The following is a 16,839-nucleotide window of genomic DNA, read 5'->3' on the forward strand; positions in this document are numbered from 1 at the left end:
TCGCAAACAGACTGATCTATGTAGGCACTTAACACATATTTGATGAAGAAATAGGAGAATGAGTCCCTTTGTGCAGTGTTGGGTCTTTCATTTTTTGTTTTTTTCTCTTTTTAATTTTTACTGAGAGCATTTAATGACAGAAAATTGAGACCTTCTTGAGAGATCTGGAGGAAGCAGGATTCTCTCTTTAACCCAAAGAACTAAGACAGCTTACTAGGGAGATGCAATTTCAGAGCCCCAGGGCTGCTAAAGGCAGGAGGGGCACATATTAGTATGAAGACCTGTAGTGAAAGCACCCTACTGAAGAGGCTGTGGACAACTCTGCAAGGCTGACTGGCACTGTCCACAGATGATGCATAAGATGCCAGCCACCAGCAAGATTCCACCAGATCCATCACAAGTACTTAGCTCAGTATAAGATCTGATTAAGGGTTCTGAGCCACGTTTTTATGGCCCTTGATTTCTAGTACCTGGACATTGACAGGAAAGACTGGTGGCTGTTAGACAGAACCTGTCTTGGATAAGATCATAATGTTCATAGATAAGAGTTAAAGTTCAGACCTCTAAAACCTTTTGTATTCTGCAGTATACAAGAGATGACTGACGTCTGCCCCTGGCCACTCCCAAGAGGATTATGCAAGTTTTTAAATTTCAGTACAGTCTGGAATGATGCTCTTCTACCTACAGAACTAGGTAACTTGGGCACTTGACAGTCAACCATTTGGCTAGTCATCGATTTTCAACCTTCTTCATCTCCTGAGACACATAAACTATTTACTAAAATTCTGTGACACAGCTAATCTGACAAAAAAAATAGGTATAATTTTGAGTCATTCACACAGGACAGTTATTGTTGTGTTGGCTGCTGTCATTTTGTTTTTATCCGAGAACTTAAGGGAAAAGAGGTCAGTGCCCCTGACTAAACAGGGATTGCATATTTTAAAAATTCTTGCGGTACACCAGATGAAAATTGCTGGGCTAGATTAAGGTTTAGAGTAACAATGTGAATTACCTACAATGCTGAGAAGTGAACAATGAGTGATCACTAAGGGAAATGGGCACGTATTGTTAACTTGGGTCAATCCCCACCCCCAAACCAGCACAACACAATCCTCTGGGTAAGTTCAAGTCGATAGCAGGCTGAAAACCTCCCACTGCTTGTGTCTTTAAACTAAAGACTTCTTGGTAATCGAAATACGCCAAAGCTGAGCATAATTACTAAAGAAAGCTCAACCTCCAACTGTGCCCGAAGGGCAGGTGGAATGTCCCTAACATGCTTGGGTCCCTGGGACGCCCAAAGAGCCCCACCGCCTTCGCTATCTACAATACACTGCACTCCTGTATCCCAGTTCCCTGTTGGCCAGACGCCGGTTCACTTCCCCAGCCTTGTAATAAGTCCGGGCCTCTCCTGCGCTGCCTGCCCCCGCCTCGGCCCCTCGGTCTTTCGGCTCACCCCAGGCAGCCAAACAGTCGATCTGCAGGGGCAGCTTTTCTAGGATCGGCACCGGTTCGAAGGCGTCGTGCATGGCGGCAAGCAGAAAGTCGCTGTGACAGTCTCACCCTGAGAGCACCGGGCCGGGGACGTGAACAGAGAACCACACTTAAGGGTCGCCTAGCATCTAGCCAGGGACCCCAACTCTAGGCCCTTCGGCAACAGGACCATCATCAACGCCGGACTTCCTGCTGGTCTAAGCCCACCCCTTCCGCAGCTAACGTCCCGCCCCTTCCTCTCGGCTCCAAAAGCATCTCCAAGGCCGCAATGATGCTTGGGCTCCCCTTTCGCCATAGACCCAAAGCTTTTCCGCGGTGGGGCAGCCATGGGCTTAACAGGAGGGAAAAGGATCTTAATCTTGGAGCTGTTTTAGGAAGTGTAGTGTGGTGGTGAAAGAATTCGGGCTTTGGCGTCAGTCCTGGGATGGAAATCTGCCATTTAGGAAATTAGCCGTGGTATTTAAGAAATTTAATCTCCCGAGGACTTAAATTTCCTTATCGGCATAATGATGGCAGTGTTGCGTGCCAACCTAGCGTTTTGTGCGTTTAGCAACGCCTGACATACTCAGCACTCAATAAATGGTATTTTAGTATTACTATTATAATCACAGGCATACCCTTAGATTTTAAAGGTTCTTCCAAGCCAGTGGTTCTCAAAGGGTGGACCCTAGACCATCAACAGCATCCTCATGACCTAGGGACTTGCTAGAAATGCGGAATCTCAGGTCTCATTCCAGCCCTTCTCAATCAAATTCTTTCCAGCAGCCTGTTTTAATAAGTTCCAAAGGTGAGTCCATGCACTTGAAAGTGAAAACCACTGCAAGAATGACCACATCTGGCAATTTACCCACAAGAAAACAGCAGGTATGTCATAAAATGAAGCATACTGGTTTAAAGCCAAAATGTAAAAGAAAAAAAAGGGGGGGGTCTATTATAGTAAAACAATGGCCCTGGTCACAACTTTTTTTACACAATGTCAGTTTCTTCATCTGTAAATTAGGAATATTGTCCTGTCTTTACCAAATGCTGTTTCTGATAATCAAATGAAGGATTTTCAAGTAGTAAGAAACACAAACACTGCTGAACAAATCTTATGCTTTATCATAGAAAGTGAACACCTTAAAAACTTAGAATTGCCAGCTGCTGCGTTGGAAGAAGGCCTAATACCTTATAGCCTCAGAACCAAGGACCAAGACTAAAAAAAGCAATGAAAACTATAAAGTAACAGGTCAATGTGACACTATAAATTCCTTCTGAACCTGTTCTTAAAAAAAATGACACTATATACAATCACAGTATATAAGCCATACAAAAAAGCAGAAAGAATTTATACTATAAACTTCTGCTTAACACAATAGCTTTTTTCTCCTGGTCTCCAGTTGACATTCAACAAGCCTCAAAAAATATTTGACCAACTATTCTGCAGCATTATGATTATTATTCACCTGCTGAGTTTTAGTATGGAAGAACAGAAGCATACAACAGTTACACCAGCCCTTTGCTAATGGGTTAACCTGAGAACAGTCGATTCCTCATATGGTTCCTTAGAGATGTTGCCTAAGTGATTTTTTAAAAAAATCACCACAGCAAACAGCTATAGAGAAATGTTATATAAATGTAACTACAGTATGATTTAATGAAGACTGTGGTTGAGTGGTTATTGGTTTCAACAGATAAGAAGATGATACAGAATAAAAACCATGGAAGGAAAATTCCCATGACATTTTGGGAGAAAGAAGGGTGTTTACAGAGAAAATGTGAAAAAAAGAGAAAAACACATTAATTTTGTTAAAATTGTTTTTATATTAAAAAATGGCATGAACTTCTATGTAGAACAAAACTCTTGGGAAGGCAAAAGTAGACAAAACCGTTTAAACAGAAATATAGTGTTTCAAATGAATCCCATCACCTTGTGATGTCTCTTATAAACAGTCTCTAAACCAACACCAGATACAAGAACAGTTGATTCCTAAAGAATGAGCAGCAGTCAGGGCCTCCAAACTACTTCATGCAGGAAAACTTTAAGCTAGAAGGACCTGTTTCCTTTGTATTATTATTAGCTCCTGCTTCTGAAGAATAACAGCACTTAGGGTGCTCACTCACAAGCACTTAGATGGAGCACCTCTCTGCATCTAGTGCAACACCCAGTGAATGGCATGAAGGCAAAAGAGCACTGCCTAGGACTCTGCAATGCTGCCTTGGAGGCTTACAAAACAGTAGTTAAAAGTTCTGGAGTGTGCACCACATTGCCAGCAATGGGATGTGTCACAATAGCAGATGTCAAAGAGTTAAGCTAATATTTCTCTCTAAAGTACATCTCAAATAGAAAAATCTTTAATATACACCTTTTGTAAACAAAATTGCACTTGATTTTGCTTTTTTAAACGATCTTAATTACACTGTAACAGTTTTCTTTCCCCTTTTTTCCCCTTTCTTTTCATCATTGATAAAACCATGGCTCCTTAAGTTGGGACTTTTTCTTCCCTCAAAACTACCTCTGCAAGTTGTAACCTTGGCTTCCCAGGAAATGGAAAGATTATTAACAATTTCCCCCATCACCTATGTAACTCCTTAAATAAATAAAAATTACAGGCAGTTGCTCCTGGAGATTACATATTGTGGTGTTGATGTCTTAAGACGTTAAACTTTTTAGTTTGACAGATTAAACAACTTAAACATCATAGAAGGTTCAGGAACAACACACATAAGTTGCATAAACATCCATGTCAGGGTATAGGAGGGAATGGGGCATCAATGTTGTAACTAAGAAACTTGTAGATTTTTCTCTTCCTATGAATTTGTTGTCAATAAGATGTTCTCCTAGTTCTGACACCTGTGGCCAGCTCCAAAGCACAATCAAGGAACAGATCAGGATGTCATTGCATCCTTTAATCCCATGGGGCAATGTAGATTGACAGAAGCTGATCTCTGCCCAGATACTAGTCATCTTCAACTGCACATCTTCCCACTCTTTACTCCATTTTGGACCTTTCAAAATGTGTGATCATTCGTTCCTAGGGGGAAAAAGAAAGGTTTATTCAAAATACATTAATTTTAAATGGTCTGCATTCCCAGTATCTTCTATGTAGATGAGGCATACACACATTTTCTGCAAGTACCTGTTAATGTTCATTAAATACTTAGATAGATGGTTCCTAATCATCTATGAAGTTTTGAAAGAGACATATTCAGGCCCCACACAAGATTAACTGAATCAAAATCTTTAGTCTTCTGTACATTAAACAACAAATCAAAAGGTTTTAGAGTCAATCAGGATGATTAAACAAATGCTTAAGACGAAGCTTTAATAAAAATGTGTACTTCCTCTGATTCAGGAATTTAACTAGAAGAAATAGTCCAGGATGTGGACAAAGATTTAGAAACAAGCATTTCTACTCCAACACACAGAATTATAATAAAAATAAGTGTCCAAAACTAAAGAATTGTGTAAAACTATGCTATGCCCATATAAAGAAATATATACTCATTAAAATTACATTGATGAAAAAGTTCTAGAGATCTGTTGCCAACAATGCACATATAGCTAACACTTTAATCTTGAAAATCATTAGGATAGTCATTTCATGTTTTTCACCATAATTTTCTGGTGCGCTCAAAAGGCTTTCTGAGATCTAATATTCAGAACATGTCCAGAACTAGTTCCCATTAACTCAGAATGCAGTTCTTACATAAGACTTCATTGTGACCTTCCATATAAACTGTATGCAAGGATACTAAAGCTTAAAAATCAACACAAACATAACAAGTACTAATTATAATTCTTAATATCTGAAGAGGACAGTAACAGACAATATTGAATAACAGGTAACTTAAGTTTATATGATAGTCCTTTCTCAATTTTTAAATTATTTTTGCCTTGATTAAGTAAGGCGTAAATCTGAATTTCTTAAAGACAGAGGAACTAGAATGTGAGACAGTATGGTATCAGCTATCCAAATTAAACAAACACATTCTCAAGTCTGACCATATAACTTTGGAAAAGGGGGACATATACAGAAAGTAAACATTATTGAATATCTGAGATCTAATATTAGTATTTCTGTTCTCATCCTTTTCATTGATATTCTTACTGCATCAAATAAAGGAAATCTCCCCAAACAGAAAACTTATGACTCCCTATTAAGTCACTGGAACCCACATTTTATGCATGATTTAATTACTAACCTCATCTGAATCCAGAAGGGCTGGAAGTGCTCTGCAGAGAGAAAAACACCAAATTGAATCATGTAAAATAAAGCCATAGTGGTTCATAAAGGACAGTGGAATAATGAATGCAATTTAAACCTTTTTCGGGGTAACTATAAGATTTGTATCTTATTAATGGCCGTTTCATAGCAGGGAGGGGACTAGTAAATTAAAAATAAGAATCCAAATTACTAAAATTCTACGGAAAAACAAAACAAAACATGTTCTGAACAGGACCATTGTTAATAAAATTATAGCCATGGAAAGGAACTAAATAATTCCAAAAATAAACAAACAAAATTGAAACACACTCATAGATATGGAGAAAAGACTGACAGTTGCCAGAGGGAGGGAGGCTGAGCGACTGGGCGAAAAAGTGAAGGGATTAAAAAGTACAAATTGGTAGTTACGGAATAGTTATGGGGATATACAGTGTAGCATAAAGAATATAGTCACTTCCGGCCAAGATGGAGGCATAGACAGACACACTGCATCTCCCTCCACAACTAAGAAGGATTACAACTACCACAAAACTAGAAACAACCAGAAGTTCCAGAAAATCAAACTGCACGAAAGTCCAGCAAACAAAGATATAAAGAAGAAATACTCATCCAGACAGGTAGGAGGGGCAGAGAGGACGCAGTGTGGTGGCTGCAGCGGCAGTGGGCAGACCGGCGGAAAGCACAGTCACATGTTTTAAAAAGGCAGGAGGGACACCTAGGGAGCATTCCCAGCTCCTCACCTCACCTAGCAGCTCACGGTCCCAGCATGGGGGAAAATCAAGCCTCATTGCTTCTGACTGTGCAAACCAGTGGGGCTTGGGGTGGAGGCAGAAACTGCCAGTCTCAGCAGAGTCCGCTTGTTTAAAGGGCCCCCATGGTCCTAGAATGTCCACAGACCCACCCACTCCGGGAACGACAGCCAGGACAGCAGCTAGAGGGGCGCCAGTCTGATGTAGAAGTGGGAGAGGTGCCTGGAAAAGGGGCTAGTGCTGGGAAGGGGGCATTGTTCCCTCTTGGACACCTCCCCCACACACAGCGCCACAATGTGGTGAAACAGGTCATCCTGTACTGAAGAATCCCTAAGGCTCTGCCCCTTACAACATAACAGGAGCGACAGCTCTACCTGGGACGCAGAGACAAACAAACACGGGAGCCTGTCAGGATGAGGAGACAGAGAAGTATGGCCCAAAAGAGGGAACGGATCAAGGTTCCAGTGGGAGAACTAAGTGACGAGGAGATAGGCAACCTAACAGACGCAGAATTCAAAACACTGGTGATAAAGATGCTCACAGGTTTGATAGATATGCTTGAATATAGCAGACGCATAAGGGAAGAAGTGAAGGTTATGCTAAGTGAAACAAAGGAAAATCCACACAAAACCAATGGTGAAGGGAAAGAAAGCGGGGTTCAAATCAATGATTTGGAACATAAGGAAGAAAAAAACAGTCAACCAGTGCAGAATGAGGAAGCAAGAATTGAGAAAATGAGGAAAACTTTCCAAATTTTGCAAAGGAGATGGACATACAGGCTTGGGAAGCACAGAGGGCCCCGGGCGAGCTGGACCCAGAGGGGACCACACCAGGACACATCATGACTGAGATGCCAAAGGTGAAAGATAAAGAGAGAGTCCTGGGGGTAACAAGAGAGAGGCAAAGAGTTGCCTACAGGGGGTGCCTATAGGACTATCAGCTGATTTCTCAGAGGATGCTTTGCAGGCAGGAAGGGACTGGCAAGCAGTATTCAATGTGATGAAAGGCAACCTGCAACCAGGGTTACTCTGTCCAGCAAGGCTATCATTTAGAATGGAAGGGCAGATGAAGTGCTTCCCAGACTAGCTGAAGTTAAAGGAGCTCTTCATCACCAAGCCATTATTATATGAAATGTCAAAGGGACTTACTTAAGAAAAAGAAGATCAAAACTATGAACGCTAAAATGGCAACAAACCCACAAGTATCAACAAGTGAATCTAAAAAATAAAAAGAAAATCCAACTAAGCAAACCAGAATAGGAACAGAATCATAGGTGTGGGGAACATTTGGAGGGTTATCTGCTGGGAGGGGGGAGGGAAGAAATGGGGATATGGTGCAGGGATTAAGAAGCATAATCAGTTGGTACAAAATAGACAGGGGAAGTTAAAAATAATATAGGAAAGGGTGAAGCCAAAGAACTTATATACACGACCCATGGGCATGAACTAAGGGGGGGTGGGACTGCTGGAGGGAAGGCGGGTACTGGGCGGAGGGGAGCAAAGGGGAAAAAATTAGAATTACTCTAACAGTGTATGGTGCCATGTGGTACTAAAATTTCGGGGTGGAAGGCACTTTGTGAAGTGTATCTCTGTCTGACCACTGTGCTGCACACTTGAAACTCATACAAAATAATACTGAATGTAAACTGCAATTTAAAAAAGTAAAAACAAAAAAAGAAAATAAAAAAAGAAATTCTAAAAGAATTATCCCAGTAATTTTGCAAAAGCTCTATACCAAAATCTTTCTAAGCAAAGATGTCATCTGAACAAATAATCTCAATTACTTTTGTTTGTGTATCATTCTTAATCTTTAATTATTTTTAAACACATTTTTAATGTTTTTAATTGTTCTTTTGAGTATTTCGTCTTTTACTTCTAAAATTAATTACAAGCATTCTCTTTAGTATACTTGGCCCCTCACTCCTTAAAATCATAAAAGTAATACTAACTTTGAAATAGTATTTTTGTAGTAATGGTTCAAAAACTTACACATCTGTCACAGAAGAAGGAACATTCTCTTCTACCCATTTCAAATCATCTTCCTGCTGGGAACATACAAGTACCAGTTGTTACTAAAATGCATAAAATAATACATCTCGAGTAAGAATCTAAAGAGGTCTCAAAATCTTTAAACTTTTGTCACTCTGAGGTAGTACATTCATGTAACAAATGGGACTGCTAACAGCAAAGTCAAATAACTTAAAAAACTACATAACCGAAATATAAGATGATGCCCTATATTCTTAAATGCTTTCTGCTCAAGGGTCTAATACCTAGTGTTCATTTCATGTAAGCTTTACTCCTTAGAACTGAGACAAAGTGCTTAATGTATTAGGTTGGCCAAGAAGTTTGTTTTTTTCTGGATGATGGCTGTAGTAGCACTTAGTTGTCTTTAATTTCATTTGAAACAACTTTTTTAGATTATATTGTGACAGCTGTCATTTCAGCATGCATTAAAAAAAACATCAAAACTGGTGAATTTTTGTGCAGCCATTTTAACATTGAAGATGGGAGAAAATAAGCTACATTTCGGCATATGATACTTTATTATTTCAAGAAAGGTAAAAATGCAACTGAAATGCAAAAAAGGATTTGTGCAGTGTATGGAGAAGGTGCTGTGACTGATTGAATGTATTAAAAGTGGTTTGCGAAGTTTTGTGCTGGAGATTCTCGCTGGATTATGCTCCACAGTCAGGTAGACGAACTGAAGTTGATAGCAATTGATAGCAATTGAGACATTAACTGAGAACAATCAATGTTATACACCACACAGGAGATAGCCGACATACTCAAAATATCCAAATCAATAGTTATTGGTGAAAATGAAAAATGTGTCTTTTAATTTTACAGAAAAAAACTAAACACACTTTTTGTCCAACCCAATAGAGTAAAATGCACAATTCCAAAAAAAAAGAAAACCAGAAAATTCTGAATAAAAAACCTGATCTTTACTACAAAAAAGACTTTAGGTTACTAATAAGGCTATGTCTTCGCTGATGAAAACCATTAAACAAAATCATTAGACTGGTCTGGTCCCTTTATAGGACATAGTAGCAACCTGTTTAAAGATTACTAAGCTCTAGATAGAATCACTTGCTGTCTCTGTTTTTAAAAATGTAAATGTAATATATTAAAAGATTTATAAAGCAAGCTTAATTACAGCATAGGTAATGAAAATAATTAAGGCCTAAACATAACTGCTGAGCTCCAACAAGGTCTGGAAGACAGGGCAAACAAGAAAGAAAAGAAGTCATACTTACTGCTTTGTTTACTTTAGTATTTCCATTTGGTTCTTGTTTGGTACTTCTCATTTTCATTCCTTCTGTTGAAGGAGAAAAAGGAGATTGGTTAACAATGTCAGCATACTAAGTGATTGCAAAAATGAATTCAGAGCTTTATTTTAAGCTTACTGACATTGAATTATATAACAGATGTTTCTCCATCTTTAGATTTATGCTGGGAAGTTCAAAACCTCATTTTCAGCTCATCTTTAGGAAGCAAACTAGACACTCACTGCTACCTGATGTACAAAATGTACCACAGCTTCATCTTAAGATTCATGCCCTTATTTTTGTTTCTCCCTAACTTCACCCCATGCACAGTTGTAAAATAATAAACAATGTAATTATATCAAAGTATTTTGATTTTGATACTCAAAATTCTGTACAGTTGATCCTTGAACAACATGTATTTTAAGTGTGGGTCCACTTATACATGGTTTTTTTTTTCAATAAACACAGTAACTGTATTTTTATCTCATGATTTTAATGACACTCTTTTCTGTAGCTTGCTTTACTGTAAAAATACAGCATATAACATATAAAATATGTGTTAAATGACCTTTTATATTACCAGTAAGGCTTCCTTCCAGTCAACAGTAGGCTGATAATAGTAAAGTTTTGGTGAGTCAAAAATTATAAATGAATTTTCAACTGCATAGGGAGTCAGCACCCCTAACCCCCACATTGTTCAGGGTCAACTGTATTTACTTTATTTCTAAAACCAGAAAGGAACATTTAAAGCACAAATAAACAGCATATTTTATCACTACCAAAGCTTTCTTTCAGCATAGGTTCCTTTTGTTCATCCTCTTCCTCTTCCTCAGACAATGGTGAGAAGGCAAACCTGGGAGAACAAAGGGAAAATGTGAGAGAAAAAATCAGAAAACTACAAAAACTGCTCTGCTATCTGGATTTTACAGGACTAATCATTGAGGCTCCCAGTTATAGTCATTCATAAAATTAGTTTGCTGAATAATAAAATAATTCTTCCCCTTCAGAAAGCATTCAATTGTCTGCATTAGCAAGGGAGAAGCAGAACATACCATATTTATAAGAGCAGGCTCAGCCACATACTACCTGTGACTTTAGACAAGCTACTTATACTCTGTGCCCCAGTTTTCCATCTGTAAATGGGGATAACAGGATATTACTCACAGAGGTGTTCTGCAAAAAGTAAGTAAGTCATTTCAAAAAGTGCTTAGAGTGCCCTGACTAGTGTGGTTCCATTGGCTGGGCATCCTTCCACAAAGCAAAAGGTCACCAGTTTGGTTCCTGGTCAAGGCATGTGCCTGAGTTGCAGGTTTGGTCCCCGGTTCAGGCATGCATGAGAGGCAACCAGTTCTCTCTCATACTGATGTTTCTTTCTCTCCCTCTTTTTCTCCCTTCCCCTCTAAATATAATCTTTTTTTAAAAGTGCTTAGAATAACACCTGACACACAGTAAGCATTCAACAAATGTTCATTTACAAGCATATGTATCACACATGTAATTTAAAATCTCAGCCTTCAGTTTGATAGTTGAGATGAAGTCCTGACTGTGTATGTTTTTAGGTAATTAAAATCTCCTTCCAAGTGGAGAACTGGGAAAATGAAGGCCTAATCTGGTATATCTCAGATATCTTTCCTTCACAACTTCCAAGACTTGGAGACAGGTCATTCCTAGAATGCTTTAGCTTTAAACTTGCTCTGTATTTACTGTTTTTTATTTGCATTCTACCTTGTTTTTAAATCTCCCTTCTATGATTAAGAAAGAAAACTCTATAAGCTAGGACTAACAGGAAACACCTGGAACTAGTTAAACAGTAACTAATAAAATTTCAGAGTAGATATCAAAGTTAATGAAGACACTTGAGAAGCATTTATTTTAAAGTGAGAATTAAGATGAGGAGGCTCACTCTCACCACCTCAATTCAACCGTCTAGCCAACACAATAATTTGGAAAGGAATAACACTGTCATGATGTTAGCTAATAACCAATCTACTGAGAAAACCTAGAAATTATCAGAACAACATGCTAAAGTATGGCAGAGGTGCCTCGCACACCCTAGGCTCGGTTGGAAGTTGCTCTGTCCAGCAGAGGCTTCGTGACCAAAGCGGAACAAACTTTTACCCAGGACATTTCATTATGTCTGGGGGAAGGAAGGTGACTGCTCTCTCTAGTGGAGAACAGCGATTAAACCTTCTTCCCTTATGCCTTTTATTGAGGAGGATACACACGAGAGATACAAGGTCAAGATTCATAAATCATCAATAGTTTGGAGGCGTTAGGATTACAGTCGACAGTAACAGATTACATGTACTAGTACAGAGGGCACAGTGACCAGTCTGTGTCAGGGTCTATCAAACATCTTGACGCCACACTGGCAGTAGGTGCAAGGTTTCATACATTCCTATCTAGAGACTGTTTATGTTATACTACAGGTAAAGAAAATAGAGCAAGTTCTAAAACATAAAAGCATAATAAGCATTTTTCAAATCTAATTCCCATGGCAGCCCTCTGAGTGGTTGTCAGTCATGTTCCGCACGCAGCCTTATGCTGAGTCTGAAAGACAAGCACGGCTGGGATGCCGGCAGCAGTCATGCTCAGGCCGGGGCTACAATTCCCTAAACCACGAGGAGCGGTTGCCCACAGTAAAGTAGGAGGGTTGAGGGATATGATAAATATACAAAAACCAATAGCATTCCTACATATATGGAAATTCACATGTATTATTTTTAAAGTATGCATCCTAAGCCCTGGCTGGTGTGGCTTAGTGGGTTGAGCGCTGGCCTGTGAATCTAAGGGTCACCAGTTAAGATTCCCAGTCAGGGCACATGCCTGAGTTGTGGGCCGGGTCCCCGACTGGGGCATGAAGAGGCAACTGATCGATGTTTTTCTCCCCCCACCCCAAAAAACAAATGAATAAAATCTAAAATAATAATAATAATAAAATAATAATAATAATAAAGTATGCATCCTAAGAGTCATAGAATTTTTAAAAAACGTTTGTTATAAAACGTATCTCAAGCATTGAAAGAACTAAAAAAAGTCAAAGATGAAATGATTAAGTTTTCCCTAATTAATCCATTAATTCAATTAAATTCCAATAAAAATCTGGTAAGATTTTCCTGGAGTTAAACAAACAAGGTAAAGATTTTATTAAAGAGAAAGACCCAACAGCAAAGGACATTTTTTAAATAACGACTAGGAGGAGGGTGGTTTAGGCCCTCCAGATAACAAGACTTATCAGGAAGCTAAGATATTTAAGTGTGCTACTGATGCAGGATCAGAGCAATTGAAGAGAACAGAGAACTTACAGTCAAACAATTCTTGATCAATGAAATCTCAATTTTGAAATTTTTTAAAAATTAGAACATTATGACTTTGCCTCAAGCTAGGAAAGGATGTCTTAAACTAGACACAAAAAATACAATCCATGAAAAAAAAGTTGACAAATTTGACTGCATATTTAAGTTTTTCTATAACTAAGAACACCATAAAAAAGTTCAAAGATAATCAACAAATTTTGGTTATAGTTAATAGTTAGAGATAGTAAGTATGATGGGGGAAAAAATGGGTCAAGGGACTATTCAAGTGCCTAAGAACAGATATATACAAAGGTAGTTAACACATCATTGTAGCTTATTTTTATTTTTAATGCCCCCTATGCATAAGAGGTAACATAGCAGGCCTTTAGAGGGGTCTACTTAAAAGGATGACCCATGGCTGGTGTCTGGGAACCTGGCACTTGACCTGTTCCCTAACTGATAAGGCTGAATCACTCTGCCTAGACTATCTGTACAATACAATACATAATAAACTTTACTTACCTTCCGGGAATCTGGAATTTGGGTCCTTATCAAATAGAGGGTGCTTATGTGTCAAGGCCCCAATAAAAACCCGAGTGCTGAGTCTCTAATGGGTTTCTCTGAGCAGAAACACTGCCAGTGCACTTTTTGTTGTGGAGGAAGAGCGCACTTGATGTACCTCCTCAGAGGAGGGAAAGAAAATACGGATTTTTCTAGACTCCACCTGTGTCTTTACCCCATGCTGATCACATCATTTTGCTATAAAAATCTTTTGTTCTAAGTACAACTGTAAGCTGAGTCCCATAAGGCCTCCTAAACATAGGGTGGTCTTGGGACCCTGAACCACCCCAACTAAAAAAGTCCAAATGCCCATCAATATAGAAATAAGTTAATTAACTGGACTACATCTGTACCAATTAATATTGTGCCATCCATGAGAGTAGTTAATGTTAATTTAAACCAGTTGTCTTGGAAGGAATTTCCACAATGCACTATTGAGTAAAAGAAGATTCTATATCTGAACAAAGAATAAAATGTGGAAGGACACATCACATTAGGCTGGTAACATGGAGTTATAGGGAGTGGGCACAACATTAGACGAGAGAGAAAAGAAAAGAGGTAAAGCAAAAAAAATAATTTTTAAAGACTGAAGAAAGGGACAAATTTTATACAGGAGTGGGCAAAATTAGGTTTATAGTTTAATACATATTTATATAGTACAATAATTAATAATAATACAAAAATAAGCTTGTGTTTCACGTACTCACAACTATAAACCTATTTTGCCCAGCCTGCCTACAAATGTAACTAGCAAGTGAGCAGATCAACAGATTGATGTAAAGGACGATCATCAGAATGTCTGGGTTCCTTCTGAATAGCGTGAGTTTAGATCGTCTTTATTTTCTTTCACATCATTCTTTTTTAACTTTTTTTTTTTTCAAGGAACACAAATATTAAATGTATAGCATGAAAAGACAAAGTTATTTTCATGGGACAAAAGAATGTTATTTATTTTCTAAGTTTTTTACTGGTATGTCTGATTACAAAATTAGTTGATTAGTTTTACGATCTCATCCTTTTCCTTCTTTGGTGGTGTGTGGTTGTGTAATATATGCTCTTAACTGTCTAAACACACAAAAGGGAGAGAAAGAAAAAGAAGGGAAACAAAGGCATATATATGGTCACAAAATAAAGACAAACAATTCGTATATAACTAAGATTTGCCTATATCTGGAAAAAGCAATTTACATGTGGATTTTTAATTCCAAAGTCATTCACCTAAGTTTTCATTTACCCTCTCATTTGTTACAAAGTGGGCTGGGCTACTGACTACAGAAATTGTTCTTTCCCCCTGGACACTAGGCAGGTGCAACTCTTATTACAAGTGTCAACTCTATCTACTTCCCTTATTTTCCCAACTACCTATGTTATCAGATGTCAGAAATGAAAGGGACTTCATATCAATTGGTTCAATTTCCTCTCATTACACAAAGAGGAAACTAAGGCTCACATTGGTGAAAAGAAGCAACATGACAAAAATCACAATGCAAATTAATAGGAGAGCTGAGACAGGACCCTAACTCTACTGAATGCAGACCCACTGAGTATTCCTTCCATCCTAAAATGGCCCTCACACTGACACTCACTGAACCACCCTTATTTGATAACACAGTCATTCAATGGTTAGCAGCATAAATAAGAAGTGTCCAAAAACCTCTGGTTGTTTGCAGATGGTCGCCAGAGAACCATGATGACAAAGAGGATCATGGAGAACAGCAACCGCCAGATTGCATCGTCCACCCACAGTTCCCGCCAATCCTACCAAAGGGGAAAAAGTACAGTTACTACATTATCTTATCCCTTTGTTTACAAGCCCTATGGCATAGAACAGCGGTTCTCAACCTGTTGGTCGCGACCCCTTTGGGGGTTGAACGACCCTTTCACAGGGGTCGCCTAAGACCATCGGAAAACATAATGTAATTATATTGTTTTTGTGATTAATCACTATGCTTTTTAATTATGTTCAATTTGTAACAATGAAAATACATCCTGCATATCAGATATTTACATTACGATTCATAACAGTAGCAAAATTACAGTTATGAAGTAGCAATGAGAATAATTTTATAGGGGTCACCACAACATGAAGAACTATATTAAAGGGTCGCAGCATTAGGAAGGTTGAGAACCACCAGCATAGAACAAAAATCACTTCTTTATTAATTCAACCTGTATGTACTAAGAGCCTGCTGTGTGCTAGATACTGTACTAAGTGCTGGGGATACAAAGTGAAGAAAGTTTCTTCCCCCTGTAGTGTTTACTATTGTTAAAGAAAATGAATCAACTGAATAGAGCACTTGGGAGTGCTTCATTATAGCTCTGATATTATTTGGGGAAGGGTTTCTATGCAAGGTAAGAGAAAGTAAAACATTAGATTGTTATTTTTTATAATTTTAACTTTAATTAATTTATTTTTAACCAAAATGGAGCCATAGGTATGTCCAGAAATGCTACTGGCCACAATCTTTGTGCTCAGCTCTTAGGGGCCTGACTTCTACTCAGATTAGCAGTATTCACACATATTTAATGTTTAGGTGTCTGGATTTTTAAAAATTTTTTAGTTAGGACTACATTGGGTTATGACAGACTGCAGTTATCACTTATAAAATTCTTTCCCCCTATTGGGATATATAATCAGATATCCCCCCAAAAAATAAAAAATAAAACAAAAAATCCTACCATACCAAGGACCATAGTAGTATAGAATCCTTGGAGAAGGGACGCATTCTAACTCTCAGAGTGGAGTCCTAGCCCTAATTTCTGGTGAGGTACAAACCTCACCATTGTCATCAACACCATTATCTGTGTATAAAACAGTGCACTATTTACAAATGCATGTGTTTATAACTCACCGATTGACAAGTCACTATCCTGAACTTCATGGTTGTCCAGATGATAAACACAATAGATGCTAACAGGAAGTGAAAAATCTGGTCAGAGTATAAATATTAATTTACATCCCCAATTACATCCTCTGTTTCTGGGTAAGTAGACTCCCACACATCCCTAACACCCAATATATCACAAGTCATTTTAACAAATTTATTCAATACAAATTTACTTTACAACTAGTATAAGCAAGGCCCATACTCTTGCCAACCCATCTGCACTTAAAGAATAATTTTATTTACTATCTGGCTACTTCAGTAATCCTCATAACTGGAAAAGAAGGTATTGGAAATATGGCTTTTTCCAGCATTATCAACAATGTAATTTTTTCCCTTCCCTTATCCTTAGTATAGTAACGCTAACTTTTCTTCGAC

At 38.3% G+C, this 16,839-nt stretch overlaps 2 protein-coding genes across 7 annotated transcripts in view; both read right to left on the reverse strand.

The window, feature by feature from the left end:
• VPS39 (VPS39 subunit of HOPS complex) overlaps nt 1-1,692 on the reverse strand; it is a 49,935-nt gene extending 48,243 nt beyond the window's left edge. For both annotated transcript variants that reach the window (XM_090270466.1, XM_090270465.1), the window contains exon 1: nt 1,454-1,692. In XM_090270466.1, the coding sequence (XP_090126592.1) occupies nt 1,454-1,526 (73 nt within the window). In that variant the 5' untranslated portion in view covers nt 1,527-1,692. The remainder of the gene's footprint in view (nt 1-1,453) is intronic.
• A 1,582-nt stretch (nt 1,693-3,274) lies between these two features.
• Nucleotides 3,275-16,839, reverse strand: part of TMEM87A (transmembrane protein 87A) — a 43,327-nt gene continuing 29,762 nt past the window's right edge. For 3 of the 5 annotated variants that reach the window (XM_090270467.1, XM_090270468.1, XM_090270470.1), the window contains exons 14-20: nt 16,429-16,487; nt 15,231-15,334; nt 10,499-10,572; nt 9,708-9,769; nt 8,437-8,492; nt 5,677-5,707; nt 3,275-4,505 (exon numbers count right to left, since the gene is read on the reverse strand). In XM_090270467.1, the coding sequence (XP_090126593.1) occupies nt 4,464-4,505; nt 5,677-5,707; nt 8,437-8,492; nt 9,708-9,769; nt 10,499-10,572; nt 15,231-15,334; nt 16,429-16,487 (428 nt within the window). In that variant the 3' untranslated portion in view covers nt 3,275-4,463. The remainder of the gene's footprint in view (nt 4,506-5,676; nt 5,708-8,436; nt 8,493-9,707; nt 9,770-10,498; nt 10,573-15,230; nt 15,335-16,428; nt 16,488-16,839) is intronic. The other 2 variants (XM_090270469.1, XM_090270471.1) reach the window with 1 other exon arrangement.

This window comes from Furipterus horrens, unplaced genomic scaffold, assembly GCF_987537825.1.
Source record: "Furipterus horrens unplaced genomic scaffold, mFurHor1.1.pri manual_scaffold_3, whole genome shotgun sequence".
Taxonomy (NCBI): Eukaryota; Metazoa; Chordata; class Mammalia; order Chiroptera; family Furipteridae; genus Furipterus; species Furipterus horrens.